This window comes from Littorina saxatilis, linkage group LG7, assembly GCF_037325665.1.
Source record: "Littorina saxatilis isolate snail1 linkage group LG7, US_GU_Lsax_2.0, whole genome shotgun sequence".
Taxonomy (NCBI): domain Eukaryota; kingdom Metazoa; phylum Mollusca; class Gastropoda; order Littorinimorpha; family Littorinidae; genus Littorina; species Littorina saxatilis.
The window spans coordinates 45,055,966-45,072,146 of NC_090251.1; the positions used below are offsets into that span (position 1 = coordinate 45,055,966).

The 16,181-nt window shown below is 39.1% G+C and overlaps 1 protein-coding gene and 1 long non-coding RNA gene across 2 annotated transcripts; both read right to left on the minus strand.

Moving 5' to 3' along the window:
- Positions 1-337: 337 nt before the first annotated feature.
- On the minus strand, positions 338-6,216 carry LOC138971576 (uncharacterized). Its single transcript, XR_011457297.1, has 2 exons — positions 5,937-6,216; positions 338-5,164 (listed from the first exon to the last, which is right to left on the minus strand). It is a non-coding gene; the product is annotated as an uncharacterized lncRNA (long non-coding RNA).
- Positions 6,217-7,248: 1,032 nt separating this feature from the next.
- On the minus strand, positions 7,249-16,021 carry LOC138971574 (transmembrane emp24 domain-containing protein 5-like). Its single transcript, XM_070344335.1, has 4 exons — positions 15,775-16,021; positions 11,947-12,044; positions 10,561-10,750; positions 7,249-9,911 (listed from the first exon to the last, which is right to left on the minus strand). Exons 1-4 carry the CDS (start codon positions 15,940-15,942, stop codon positions 9,675-9,677), a joined length of 693 nt encoding a protein of 230 aa, XP_070200436.1. The 5' UTR covers positions 15,943-16,021; the 3' UTR covers positions 7,249-9,674.
- Positions 16,022-16,181: the final 160 nt, after the last annotated feature.

Sequence of the window (16,181 nt, forward strand, 5' to 3'; positions counted from 1 at the left end):
ACAAACATGTGCTCTTTTGTAGTCTCGGCCAGCTTCCTAACTATGAGTTTTAGTCTGCCACTGATGACACAGGCTCTAGGAAGGGAAGTCCAATCAATACATATTCCTTTCAATGTCCACGTCACTGTGTTATCTTTTATGTGTCACTTCGTTGTTTAGATTTTTATGTGTGTGTTTAATGTGCATGCAGTGAAAAGTTGTTGATGATGTTTTTGTTATGCTTTGCCAAACTTTGTGAAAAAACCCAAGCACATATTAACCGAGTGGTATAGCTCACCATAAACATATTTTCACCTGTGAAAAGCATACACTCAAGAATTTGCAGAAAGCATATCACTGAGCATAATCTCAACCAACTTTATTTTATTGTTTCACTATTTCCATTTCTTGAAGAAAAAAAAAGTTGAAACAAAACTCAAACTCACACATCAGTGCAATACCCCTCGAAGATATGTTGATTATGCATTAAGCAAAATGCCAATGAAGTACATGTACATGGAATCTATGGCTTATCAATTAACAATCAAATTGGCACAAATCAAACAAAACACTTAACACTTATAAATACTTGACACACACAATGCTAAAAATTTAACTTAGGCACTTAGATAAATCAGAGAGTTGTTTTCCACTTGTGATTTGAAATATTTGATCAATAACAACTTAATATAACAATAGTCACCTAGATGCTTGTGCATTGAAACCTGACGTAAAATCATAATAACAGACGCACAAAAACTGCATAGCGGCATTGTTCTTTTTTACAGGCTCACGCCTTAGTTGTACATATGGCTCAAGTTTGATTGTTCATCCATCACTGCAACTCAAATTATAGAAAGCAAAAAACATTCATAACAACTTCATAGAATTGTTGTAAGTCACGCTCACTACAATCATAAATATTCTCATTTCAAAATTGAACACATATCACTGGCTTATGTTGTTAGTGAGAAACACAGTGTGGTTTAACTCTTGTGTGGATACAACCATTTTCATTTATGTGCGATTGAGCCAGAGAATGAATTCTTTCTTTCTCGTTTTTAACCACGAAGGTTATATCGCGACGGGGAAAGGGGGGAGATGGGATAGAGCCACTTGTCAATTGTTTCTTGTTCACAAAAGCACTAATCAAAAATTTGCTCCAGGGGCTTGCAACGTAGTACAATGTATTACCTTACTGGGAGAATGCAAGTTTCCAGTACAAAGGACTTAACATTTCTTACATATTGCTTGACTAAAATCTTTACAAAAATTGACTATATTCTATACAAGAAACACTTAACAAGGGTAAAAGGAGAAACAGAATCCGTTAGTCGCCTCTTACGACATGCTGGGGAGCATCGGGTAAATTCTTCCCCCTAACCCGCGGGGGGTAAAAAAAAATGCTGGGGAGCATTGGGTAAATTCTTCCCCCTAACCCGCGGGGGGACAGAGAATGAATGAAGAATGATTCTTCTTCGTTCATGGGCTGAAACTCCCACATACACTCGTGTTTTCGCACGTGTATGACCATTTATAAACTTCCATACGCCGATTTTGGGGGATGCATGCTTGGTATTTTCGTGTTTCTATAACCACCAAACTCTGACATGGATTACAGGATCTTGAATCTTTTCTGTGCGCACTAGATCTTACACACGAACGGGGATACGGCACTAGCAGGTCTGCACATAAGTTGACCTGTAGATCAGAAAAGTCCACCCTTAACCCATCCAACGCGGCCAGGATTCAAATAGTCAACCTTCCGCATGGAAGGACGGCATCTTATCCACTAGGCCATTGCACCCGTCGAAAGGCTTCAATCAACTGGCATGCGATATTTTGTTTAAACTTGTACACAAAACTAAATGAAGAGAGATCAGAATGAATACAAGAGGGCAGGGAGTAAGTATGAAAAGGAGAAAACAAATACTGTTACTATTTACCTTCTCTGACATGATAACAAAAGATATGTAAGGCAAGCAGCTTTTTATTTCTGATTATCCTTTTTTATTGCCTAGCAGGTGCATCTCTTTTACTCCATTTGACCCATGCATCTAAATGGCCGCTAGCACTTTGAAGTACGCTTCATATCTAAAAAAAAAAAAAAAAACCCAACCATCAGTATCACATCGACTCTACTGCCCTAAACTGAGAAATATCTCATATGAAAGTGTTAAGCTACACTAACATAACAAACATATACCAATTACTCTAGCTTCTTCTTCTTCTTCAGCGTTCCAGAATTTTCTGGTTACGTGTGAGCTCGTTTGCCCATTTGGGTTCCCCACACTATACTCTGAGAGCATAGTCAGCTCACTCCGCTTTCGTTGAGTAGGCATGCTGGGTATTTTCGTGTTTCCATAACCCACCAAACTCCGACATGGATTACAGGATCTTTTCCGTGCGCACTTGGTCTTGTGCTTGCGTGTACACACGAAGGGGGTTAAGTCACTAGCAGGTCTGCACATAAGTTGACCTGGGAGATCGGAAAAATCTCCACTCTTAACCCACCAGGCGGCAGCGACCGGGGTTCGAACTCACGACCTCCCGATTAGGAAGCCGACGTCTTACCACCACGCCACTGCGCCCGTCATTACTCTAGCAAAAATATGTTGCATAGTTACACAGGTTATTGGGAAAGAACATGAAGGACAGAATGAAACTACAGTTTGTTCCTGCTTTTTTTTCTCAAGTCGATTCTCCGCTGAATGCGTCTGATACCTGACTTAATTGCAATTTTGTCCCAAAGATGACAACGACTGCTAATTCGTTGCATAGCCTTGTAGGACATAAAATACTGTATGCTAAATCTCAGAAGCATCTTTGAATAGGATCATCATAAAGAAACAAACATGCCAATTGACGAAAAATAGATCTAAAACAACACACACACACAAATATTAACAATAAAAATAAAAATTAATAACATGAGAAAAAATATAATAATACACAAATCCATCAAGCAAAGTAAGAATGCTGAACAGAATAGTGCATGGAATGACTCACAGCAAGCACAACAACTTAAAAGGGTTCTCTCTTAACTACATGTAGCTAACACAGGAAGCTACTGCTACAAGTAAAATATCACAATTCTCGCATATAATGTTCATGTGAACCCAAGCTTCACCAAACATAACACTCAGGGACTCTTTAAAACTGGATTAGGAGGAGTTTGGACACAAAGAAAACATGCCAAGATGAAACGATTAAACCCAGGTATTTAGAACAGTTTTCAAAAAATCCTATGTGCGTAAGCAAAAAATACTGCATAATAAAAATGTACATTTTGAAAATTGTATAACAACTGTACATAAGCAAACTCAATGTTGCACTGCATAATTTGAAAAATGTCTATTTATAAACCACACTTAGACAATAAAATTGTACATGCATTGTGTTGCATGTTTATTTTGTAACAAAAAACCCACTGTTTTGTGTTGTATCATTTTTTTTTAAACCATTGTACCTCTTCCAGCCAAAGTAACAAAGTCTAACCGGGTTTTAATGTTGAGGAAGCATACAATGTCTCATAAATAAACACATAAGTCTAATTCTAAGTAAAAATATCATAGCCAACAAAACTAACATCATATCATAAAAGCTGAACCTGTAGATGCGAACATATTTTCAGTGCATATTTATCTATCCCTCAACAACAACCCTAGATGTTTAAAAATGAAAGGAATAATACAATTGACAAAACAGCACATCAAAAACAGACTCTATACATATTGAACTCATACAATAACCACAATTCAGCAATTATTCCTGCAGCTATTTATTGACAAACATGGAGTTTGTTTGTTTGCTTAACGCCCAGCCGACCACGAAGGGCCATATCAGGGCAGCAAACATGGAGTTGAGCAAAATGATGTTTGAAGTCAATGAATTTCACATGCTTCAACTTTTACAATATTTGTTCTCAAACTAACACAGTAGCACCTGCAATTGTAACAAATCTGCTGACTAATAATAACAATTGTTTTGTATAACCAAAGGGATATTGATCTGACCGTTTGGGGAGATTTCCTGGCGAAATTGATGAATCTGGGAATAAATTATACTTTAATCTAGACGCATACCACACGATTTGCTCAAAAGAGCACCACGAGTGTGCTCATTAAATAAATCAAAGTGAGTGACTGAGCTTCAAAGCACTGCTTCTCTTCAGTGCTGGACACCAGTTGCGCCCTAGTTACCAGCGTCACTTACACAAACAAGGGAAGTAACACAGGTAAAGTAACGCAACCCAATAGTCATAACGTCACGCTCATAAGAAAAATACCTATCTCAGTGTTAAGCATTTCTGTAGTGAAACTACAGGGGAAGCTACTGGAAGGGTATATATCATGTGTTAGAGAGTACAAACTCTCAGACCATCGGAAACCATTGCCAAGGTAACATAAGCAAAACTGCCTATCTCGTTTCTTGAGTTAGGCACTTTTTCTTTATGATACAGGAAGACTTGTTTTGAGAATGTGAAAGTATGCAAAAGCTCTTTGTGGGTTGTTATGCAGTTTTGCTGATTGAAAATGTTGCTGTCAGCTCCTTTATCTCACGTTTATCCAGCTGTCACCGCTCGAGATAGGCAGTTTGCAACTTATTACTATAATGAGATAAGGCAGATTGTTCAGAAACCAAAGAAAGTTTTTTGCGTTTTTCTCAAAACATCAAAAAATGACATAGGCAATTACCTTAGGCCTAAAAAAAAAATAGGTGTGGTTACGGTAACCCGACCTACCCTATTTTTAGGGGCCGACCCTATAACTTTTTATTACATTTGTCAAAACAAAAACAACAAGAGGCGAAGCCTTCAAGGCTCCCGTAAGAAATCAACAAACAGTAACATAACACAAACTCACTCACTCCGTAACACACACACACAAACACACACACACACACACACACACACACACACACACACGCACACACACACACACAGTTAAAACTAACGCATCATATCAACTCCATGTATAATTTTCAAAAGAAGGCAAACAGATAAAATGACTAGGGTAATAGGTTAGGTACCTGCCATGTGGGCACTTTTTCCACTGCTGTCCTCAGTCCTATACTTTTCATCAAGACTTGTCACCATGCCGAGTAGATCTAAATTCGGAAGTCTTCATGTGGCTGAGGCATATATCTGACATAGCGTCGATCTTGTTGTAGGTTAACCTCCTTTCTGAAACAAATGGCAAAATGTGATTAGTTATGATGACTACAACCTACACAAATATAAACAGTGTTTTGAAACAGAATAGTCAGGTTATACAAGCCACTTTACCTATGCAGCATGGTAACCCTACAATATGCGAAACATGTCGACTGCAGCAGCCTGGTTCTTAAAATAATTCTGACGGTCAACACAGCCAGAAATGCCAACAAAGACAAGAAAGCTGTGGCAAGGTAAGCTTACCAAACGTTACATAGCGAATCATATGATAGTGCGTAAACAGCAAACAGTAGATCTACAATCAAAGAGAGGATCGAGTCTGGAATGAAACGCGATACAGATCTAGCATTCAAAAACTGTCTTTCACGTTCAAGGAAGTTGTTGCAAAGTACTTAAGACTTACTAAATTGTACAGACAAAACCATGACAGTGCATGTTTTGAATCTGAGGAAAAAATCGTGATCATTTTGACTTTGAGAACAGATTCATTCTGTTTCCTTATATCTGCATGTTCAAGTAAATGGTGGACAGTTTTTTTCGGGCAGAGTAAACTTAACTTGAGACTCTACTGCAAGTCTTGAAATTCACATAAATCGAACCACGAGCAAAGACATCCAAACATTACAGGCACTTTAGATCAACTCATTTCACTAGAGGTGACTGCCTAGCACTGTGTTTGACATCCGTGTCTGCTGAAATAAAAAGAAATTAAAACAAAACGGATTAACAGTAGGTGACACGTTATCAGAGTGGGAGATACTAGATCTGTCTCTGAACTTACCGGGATACGGCTGCAAGATCGACACTGACTGCCGCGCTTTCGACAGCTCTTCCTCGCGTGGACATTGGAAACACGCTGTGCAGATCAAATTGTAGGAAATCTCCCTTTGGTATCTTCTTTATTTACTTTTCTGGAGCTTAGAAACCGAACAACATGAAATCGTCTTCCCCGGCGAATCGGCGAGGTGAGAACTGGACCACAATCCTTCGCGCGACCCCTGACCTGATCTTGACACCTGACCTGCCGTCTACATGCCAAACACGACACAAATCAGTCAACTGCTTGTACCCCTTCAAAACCCCCCACCACCCGTTTTCTTTGGATACACGCTTTAACTACACACATGCCGACACAATGTTGATCATTGCTTCAATAATTTGAAGATGGTGCTTGAAAATTAACCACGTGAAATGAGTATTTCGGTGTTTAGCCAAAAATGTTAAAGTTTCTACCACAGACATACACACATACATACATACGCACGCACGCACGCACAGACAGACAAAGTTTACCATCGCATAGGCTACACTTACGTGAGCCAACAAAAAACGAGTGCAGAAAACGCAATGAAAGCGAAATCGCCCGAGTCGCACACTTATTTCCCTGTCAAGTAGGTTTAATTTGTACACATTAGAAAAAAAAGTTTAAAAAAAAAAAAGTGATTGCCTACCTTCCTACCCTATTTTTTTAGGCTATGTTACCGTAACCACACCTATTTTTTTTGGCCTTATGAGCGTGAAGATAAGATGTACTCTTTCTTTGGCTATTTTACACCATTTACTAAAGCTTTCAAACCACTTGCAAAGTGAAAGCAGTCCTCCTGCACGTTAGCATTAGTTGAAACGCAGAATCTTATAGTGCAGACCTTTTTTTTCTTTTTTTTTTTCCTTGGTTTTTTTTTTTTTCGTCCTTACACCTGTTGTGCTCTCACATCGCCCCGTCCCTGCTCCAACCACCTCTGAATTTCGTTCCGCTGCCAGACTTGTCGATTTTACAGACGCTCCAGGGGGGGATGTCGGGTCGCTGCGGTAGGCTATTATAGTGCAGACCGGCCTACCCCAAAAATTACAAGGAGTAATGAGCCCAGCAAAAAAGAGTAATCTGGTGGTAGAAAGAGTAGTTTTTTGTTGCCAAAAGTAACGGCCATCGGTGGGTGTGACTAAAAGGAGAACCCAAATAAAGAATATGACACTACCTTGCCTGTAGACATCCTCATTTTTCTCCCAACGGAGAAATAGTTGTTCATAAAGTCTTGCAGGACACACACATTCTTCTGCACACTTTCTGTTCATATTCAGTTGCTTCGCAAAAATAAAATGTCATTGATTTTCTCAAATTGTGAAGTCAGTCAAAACGACCCAAGAACACAGCACTGGGAAACTACACTGATTGAAACGATCTAGGATGACGAAAGCAAAATATGTCATGTGGTCACACATCTCGAGAAATCAGCCTCGCACATAACCAGCACTCCACCATTAGTGTAATCAGGAGTTTGCTGAATGAGCATAGAGTTTATTTGGAGGTAGAGGGCTTTTTCAAAGACTTGTAATAGCATGACTTAAATCTGCCAAGTTGTGCTTGGCTGTACTGCCTGGTGCTGAAGATTCCTGATCTTGATTTCAGGAGGAGCAGACTCTCCAATGTCTCATCCGACAAAGCTCACAAAGCTCGCAAAGCTCGGCGAGAGCAAAAATACGGATCGGATTTATATATCAGGACAAAATGCGAAATATCGTACTTTCGGTTTCTTAAAAATCGTATTTCCATCGTGGAAAGCGTAGTGGCGTAGTTTGGAATAAAAATCGTAGTAAATTACACCCAAATCGTAAGGGTAGGCAGGTCTGTATAGTGTAACTTTGGAAGTGACCTTTCTTTATTATTTTTTTAAATTATTATACCTTTTAGTTTACATTTATAAAAAAAATCATCAAAGTTGTGACAAAGTTTATAATATTGTAAAAAAAAAGTACACTTCAGTTTTAAACGCTAGATTTCTTTGATCAATACGGCTGCAAACGGCATACACTTAATTTCAAGAGTGATGCTCAATTAATACTTATTTGAATGGACATCGCTAACACACACAGGAAGTGTATCAACAGTGGTAACAATAAAATGCTACGACCAAGCAGCATCTCACTGCTCCAGTCATATACCATTAAAAAAAAAAAGTTAGTTCTACACAGTTTAAACAAACAAACAAAGAAACAAAAAGCCACTACAGCAAACAAAATTCACACAGTTCATCCAAAAAATAGAAACAGGGTTTTTTTTTAAATGAAGAAGACATACAATACAGAAAAAATTCAATCAAAACTGCATAATATACACAAGTCGTTGTAATGTAACGTAACAGAAGTGTGAATGCAAACAAGGCACTAATAACATATTTCCCCAATTGACACACAGAGCCCACTAGAGGTGACGAATACTTTGTAAGTCACGCATCCACACATACCTGCATGAATTATACATGCTGCAACAGTAAAACCAAAATACATGTGCTGGTGTAAATTCATTCCTTGTCCAGCAGATTCTGCAGTAATAGTTTAGATGAATCGTCTGTCCAGGTGGCAGGTGGAGGATGTTTTTAATTATTTTTAACAAAATCTAGACAAATTTTACATAGTGATCAAAAAGAAAAGTTGTTTAGAATGATTAGTACTACCTTCAGTTAAACTTTTTTTTTTCTTCACAATTTTTTTATTCAGAAAAGGTTACATGCATGTATTGGTAGGTTCACAGTGTGGGAAAGGCAATTCAGAATATTGTGACATTAATAAAAACACCTTATGTATACAATGGCAGAAAATAAAGTGTTTTTTAATACAAAAGCAGGAAAGTGTGTGCAGTTACTCTTGTATCAGATCTGCGTACACAGCCCACTTATGAATGTATTTGTCAAACTCATTGTAATCTGATGTACTTGTTTTGTCTATTTTGTGTACATATATGCAAGTTCTCACCTTCAGTTAAACTTACTTGTTTCCAGATTTCGCAGTTTGAGCCCTGTACACGTAACATTTTTACAAATCAAAAGGAAAATACCTCGCATTTATACCCGAAAGGGGCCCCACACTCAATATAAAAGATGCTTTGATTTTTTAAATAATTAAAAACATCACTAGCCCCTCGCTCAGACTATAATTTGATACGTATTGTTTCATACACAAACTGTGCAAACTACCAAATGCAGATTCATCAACTAACTACTGCACCATAATCACTTTTTCCTAAGGTCTGTTTTAAAATTCAAACTCAGATAAACCTTGTCCAATCCACTTTATCAAATAATTTCAGAAAAGTCAAAATATACATTGCAGGCAATGACAAAAATGCACCTTATTGACAATTGAACCAATCGACAAGAAGCATCCTACGAGCACCGACATACAAAGTGTGGAGTAGTCTGGAAGTAAGTAACGCATGTTCTTTTGGATTTCGTGAAACCCTGACTTGATGTCATGACCTAGAACAATCGTACAAATGCTGCATCCCATAATTTCACACATAATATTTTAAGGGCAAGTATTCTTTTTCTAACTTGTGTTCATAATCATATTGCTCACACAAAAATGCTCTTGCTGCACAAACTATAACAGCAGCAAATACCACATGTTCCCCTCTGTCCACAGACATGAATACACACAAATCAACACACACACACATCAACATACACACTCTCTCTCTTCCCCACCCACAGCAAAGGACGCACACAGACTAGACGTGTCAGCGTTACGTCTGCTGCTTGAAGACTGCGCGACTCGTGGACTTCTCTTGGAACAAACTGCGGATCATCAGAACTTGTGTCAGACCCACTGTGACCATGATGAACAGCTGGAAAGCCGAGAAATTGTTGATGCGATTAAAGTTGGCCTCTGCAATGTTGCGATCTCGGGCTTCGTGAATCTTGATGAGGTTCTGTAGCTGAATGGACTTGTCCAGGTTCAACTTGGCTCGATCAATGACGCCCTAAAATAAAAACAAAAATTGGTGTCAACAACATGTAGGCCTCTTTTCTGTTCAGTGGTAACTGCGATGTGAGGTCGCTACTATGTGAGAATGTCATAACAGACCTGCACCTGCAATTCAGTGACACGTTTGGTTGGTCCCCAGGGTGTCTTTCTTTGCAGGTACCACTGTACTTCAATCAAAAGAATTATGAGGAACACTTTACATTGGGATCAGATTCCCTGCTTTTGTGTGTGTGTGTGTGTGTGTGTGTGTGTGTGTGTGTGTGTGTGTGTGTGTGTGTGTGTGTGTGTGTGTGTGTGTGTGTGTGTGTGTGTGTGTGTGTGTGTGTTAATATGTGTCAGAAGAGCTCTGGGATTAAAAGGAATCTTGAGCCATCTAAAAAAAACACAAAACATCAGACAGATGTTTGTCTTGTGAATTCGTCCTTAATACCTAAAACAGATTTTCGAGCTTTAGTCACCCAACTAACCCAGGTAAAAGTACTTCAATGCTCCAATACAGCTCTCCAACCATGCAGAAAAGATTATTTTTGATACAGAATTTGGTATCATAGCCCCAGTGGAGTGGGTGAGAGTGGGGATGGAGAAAGTAGGGGTGGGGGATGTTAAAAGGAGGCTTTCACTTTAACTGCTGAGCAGCATCTCACCTTTAGATCTTCCACTGTCATATCCACCATGTCCTTGACCTCGTCCATGTCAACAGTCCAGTCGTCACCATCATCCTCTTCGTCGTCATCATGATCAGCTACTAACTCAAAGAACACCACCTTTGGGGAAATGCGACTGAAGCTGTTGTCAAAACAGAACTTGTAGTCCCCTTCTACCTCTGTTTGAACCCTGGAAAGAATAAATCACAAGGTTACTGAGTTATGTCCGTTTGTGTGACCTTTTACTGTCCATGGCATCCGAAACAGGATTTCTCACAGGCAGACAGACTGGTTCTAAGGTTTCCTTACAGCTACATGAATCAATTCTTTGAATCAGTCTAGTTGTTGGTAACCCAGCCTACCATTACAGAGTATCCCAATGCAGTGGAAGTGGGAACCCTTCAGGTCTCAAAAGAAATGGAGGTAAATTAACAAACCATATCAACGGAAAATCATTTAAAACACGAAAAAAAAGTTGATGTATTCTTTAATTTAGAATAGGAACAAGAGACTGATGGTGTGAGAACAAGAACAAGATAACAATGACAATGTACTCACCAGAAATCCAAACTTATTCGTGTTTTGATTGTTTATGTTTCTGGTAAGGCCAACAAAAAACAAAGGTCTGTTTACGGTAACCCGACCGACCCTATTTTTTTCGCGCGACCCTAGACTTTTTTTTGGCATTTGGGGAAAAAAAAAATTAAAAAAATCTTGGTTTTTTTGCAAAATAACGTAAAACAAGAGGCGAAGCCTTCAAGGCTCACGTAAGAAATCGACAAACAGTAACACAAACTCAATCACTCCGTCACACACACACACACACACACACACACACACACACACACAGAAAGAGCATAGGTGAAACTGTGCAAGAAAGCGAGACACTAGATCTAGATCTGTCTGTGTGCATGTAGCCTACTTACAGGGACACGACTGCCAACTAGTCTCGGCGCGCTCAAAATAATAATGACCGAGACTGTCAGTACTTCCTTCGCGTGACGTCTAACCCTCTTACGTCATAATGTGACGTCAATGTAATTTGACGTCTTCAAATGTTAGAGTTTCTACCACAGACATACACACGCACAGACGCACGCACGCACGCACAGACAGACAAAGTTACGATCGCATAGGCTACACTTACGTGAGCCAAATATGGTTTTTTGGAAAAAAAAAAAAAAAAAATCCCGACCTACCGACCCTATTTTTTTGGCCTATGTTACCGTAAACAGACCTTTTTTTTGTGTGGCCTAAGTACATTGTTATCTTGTTTTTTTAATTTAGTTAACATTTTATAACTTTATCCAAAATTACTGAAAGTGAAAGAAACATTGTGTTGTTTCTGACAGAAAATGCCAGTGTCCGTCAACAAGCTCTTCTCACCTGATTACATTTTCTGTTTTGCGACTCTCCATCAATATGGCTCGGCCAGAAGGGTCGTAGATAGCAAAGTCAATGTCAAGGTCACCTCCATCGATCACCTGTATTAGCGGAACATAATAATAATAATAATACGAATATTTTTTTTATAACGCGCACATATCTCACCAACAGGCGACTCAAGGCGCACATACACTCATTCACACACACGGAGACTTAAAGTCACCAACACACACACACCAACCATTAAAATATGTACAGTTATTCAGGGTGGGATGGGGTGGGCAGTGTAGAATGCATGGATAATGTGGAAAAAAGGAATGTCTTGAGTGCAGATTTGAATGATTCGAGGGACTGTTGTTGACGGAGGGGGAGAGGTAGTGTGTTCCATTGGCTAGGTGCTTGGAAAGAAAATGAGCGTTGACCTGCTGTTTTGAGTTTGGTGTGGGGGAACATGACAACCGTTATAACTATAAAGCATTATTTTTTTTACCAGTCTCAGAACTGTTTGACTGCAGAGATTTAATTCTTATGCAAGTTTTACATATATTATCAGAAATGCACATAAAGAAAATATATGAATACTGTGTTCTACAATGGAACCCCCCTTTTAAGACCCCCCCCCCCATTTAAGACTTCCTCCCTCTTAAGACCCTGTTTTCTGTCTTTTTGTTCATAACCTCTATTAATTTACCCACCATTATAAGACATTATAACCCCCCCCTCCCCACACACACACAAACATGACTTCCAAAGTATATGGCACACAAGTAAAAATATCTATTTTACATACATGTACATACATACGGTTCAAGCGTCGATTCACTTAAAACACACATACGTATATACACAAAAATGACAAATACTTGGACAAGCTGTTGGAGAAAAAGGAATAATCAAAGCTTTTGTTTGTTTGTTTGTTTGTTTGCTTAACTCCCAGCCGACCACGAAGGGCCATATCAGGGTGGTGCTGCTTTGACATATAACGTGCGCCACACACAAGACAGAAGTCGCAGCACAGGCTTCATGTCTCACCCAGTCACATTATTCTGACACCGGACCAACCAGTCCTAGCACTAACCCCATAATGCCAGACGCCAGGCGGAGCAGCCACTAGATTGCCAATTTTAAAGTCTTAGGTATGACCCGGCCGGGGTTCGAACCCACGACCTCCCATAATCAAAGCTATAATGCTAACTGTCTAATCAACTTACAGTTACAGACATAAAGATCTGAGAGTGATAGAAGAGAAGCGACATTTACTTAATGCCCGTCAGCTGGCAAATTATTGATCTAGCAAGGCTTCAATTCTCCACTCGCTTTCATCATTCAACAATAGCAGCAACAGCTTGTAATGTAAGGGAATAATGCAAAGACACCAAAGTGCTCTGAGCAAGCCATCGGTAAACCAGTAAAATGCTCACTTCACACGATTTATTTGCACAATGAATGTACAAAGAAATGTGTAACCACATGTGCACAAACACACAAAAATTCCAATGCCTGTTAAAGTGGTACCTGTGATGAAAGGACATCCTTGTGGTCTGTTATGACAGGTATTCTTTCTTTCTTTCTTTATTTGGTGTTTAACGTCGTTTTCAACCACGAAGGTTATATCGCGACGGGGAAAGGGGGGAGATGGGATAGAGCCACTTGTCAATTGTTTCTTGTTCACAAAAGCACTAATCAAAAATTTGCTCCAGGGGCTTGCAACGTAGTACAATATATTACCTTACTGGGAGAATGCAAGTTTCCAGTACAAAGGACTTAACATTTCTTACATACTGCTTGACTAAAATCTTCACAAAAATTGACTATATTCTATACAAGAAACACTTAACAAGGGTAAACGGAGAAACAGAATCCGTTAGTTGCCTCTTACGACATGCTGGGGAGCATCGGGTAAATTCTTCCCCCTAACCCGCGGGGGGTCATGACAGGTATATTTTGGTAAAATTACTAAAATAAATAATAGACGAGATGATAAAACAGACCAAGTGTCCTCTCATGGGAGGTGTCCTCTAATCAGAGGGGCCTCTTATAGCAGGTACCACTGTATGTTGTATGGCAAAATAAATTGTTCAGAATCTTTAGAATGTGAAACCCAAGTAAACCAGCGGGATGTCCCTACACATTGTTGCAGTCACATTAAGAGATCCAAGCTGTTGCCTGCATCCAAAACAATTGTCATTATATGTATCTGATTATCACTGTTCAAATCCAATACTAATATCTATTTATTTGAACATTTATTGGAGTCAGATAACCAATCAAATACCAGTGAAACGTGACACGTATCGCTTCCGCAGCTCAACCCAGGCTTGATAATGAAATCTTCCGTATCACATGAATTATTGAATACTTTTGTTTGTTCACTTGACTCCTAGAGTAAGTTATAATTTATAAAAAAAAAGCAAAAACAAAAATTACCTACCAAAAAAAAGCAAAAACGACGAAGCTTCCCTAAACAACAAAGCAATCAATAAGAACAAGAGAAGACCTGCAGTAGCACTTCTTTCTATTACAATTAATCACAGTTTAGCATTGCTCTTTCTTGCACCACATTTGATGTAATAAACACAACAAGCAATGCTCTTAAAGACAATGTACACGTGTGCATGTTAACACTTCAGATAAAACCAATCATTCTGGGATAATTTATTTTCATTCAGTAGTTACCAGTACCACTACCACTAGTCTACTTTACTGGCAAAAAAATAAAGATACAATGTAACGGAACTTAAGTTGGCAACCAATCATACCCATCTGTTGCTCTTTCCTTTCAAATGACTCATGCTTTGTATAAGTACTGTGATTTGTAGTTTTAAACAAATAGCAGTTTGACTTTGCAATTGTTGCCACAATTCAATTTCCTGGCTAAGGGAAAAGGAACCCAATGTTTGTTTGTTCATTTCATGCAAAACATTATGAGACGTACTTAACGTCAGTGACTTTGGGAATGATCGAAGTAAAATGCAAATCAAATCACCAGGTATACTTTTGGCGAACTTATTTTGTTCTCAAACACATATATTTATCGCATTGGCTATTGAGGTCTAACGAATGACGTATCGTCCTTGGCGGTCAAGAAAGCCGCGGGCCGCAATCATTGCGCAGACGACACTTCTAGACCGCCAATATTTTTTTGTGCGCATCACGTGCTCCACATAAATCGGCCGGAAACGAAGAAATTGGGAAACCTGGATACGCACTCGGAGTGTTTACAGGGGTCAGAATCTTGTATACACTCCGGCGTTAACTTCAGGTCAAAGCAAATTTGCCATTCAACACCACTTTGCGATAGGAACGCAGAGCAGTTGATTACAAGAGTACAAAGAAACGAAAATAATCTGATGCTGCACGGCCTTTGCCCAAATGGACCATAATTTGTCTTGAATAGAAAGAGCCTGTTCCCCACACAAAAACTGTAAAATATGATCATTTCATCTTTAATTAGTAATAGTATATTGTTTTTTGTTGTTGTTACTAACTCTTTATCAACTCTTATTCTGTGTTATTTCAAGCTGAAATGTTAGCCTAAGTGACTAAAAAATCAGTAAAATAAATCAATGTGTGCATTTCAACTTTCACTATCACTCTCAGGTCTTCGATTGCTTTGTGGATGCTAGCTATTTTAAAAGTGAATCTCTTCTTCATGGTTTTTTTTTTTAGATGACGAGGGGAATAAGCAAACAGTTGGGAAAACAGGCACTGGTGGTCTCCACGCAAGGAAAACTGTTGTCAGGAGACGTAGACAACTCTGAACTCATCTAACCGGTGACAACGTTTCTTTTCTCAGTTCTAATCAGTAATCTTTCGTTACCTATTTACCTGATATTCCAGTTCTGCGGAAACCTGACGTTTTATGCGTTGCCAAAAGCATTCCGTCGCACCAGCGTTTATCTCAACCGTCAGGTCAACTTCATAGGCCTTAGAAACATGTCGAGAAAGTAGCGAACACAGGATAAGCGAAACTACACCCAACTTCGTGGCCTCCATGATTTCCGATGACACTCGAGGTACAACAGTTTCGGCCAACCTCCCACCGACTTTCACCCATAAAATCTCGTTTACATCTCGATGGTGATGTGTTTGTGACCAGGACTGTTAAGCACCTTTGACCCTGGAGAATCTTTCTCAAATTTCAGTTATAAAAACAACAACAAATATATTGATACAAAATATTATTGTATAAACATTGAAAAACAACCATATTTTCTTAAAGATACATTCGGTCG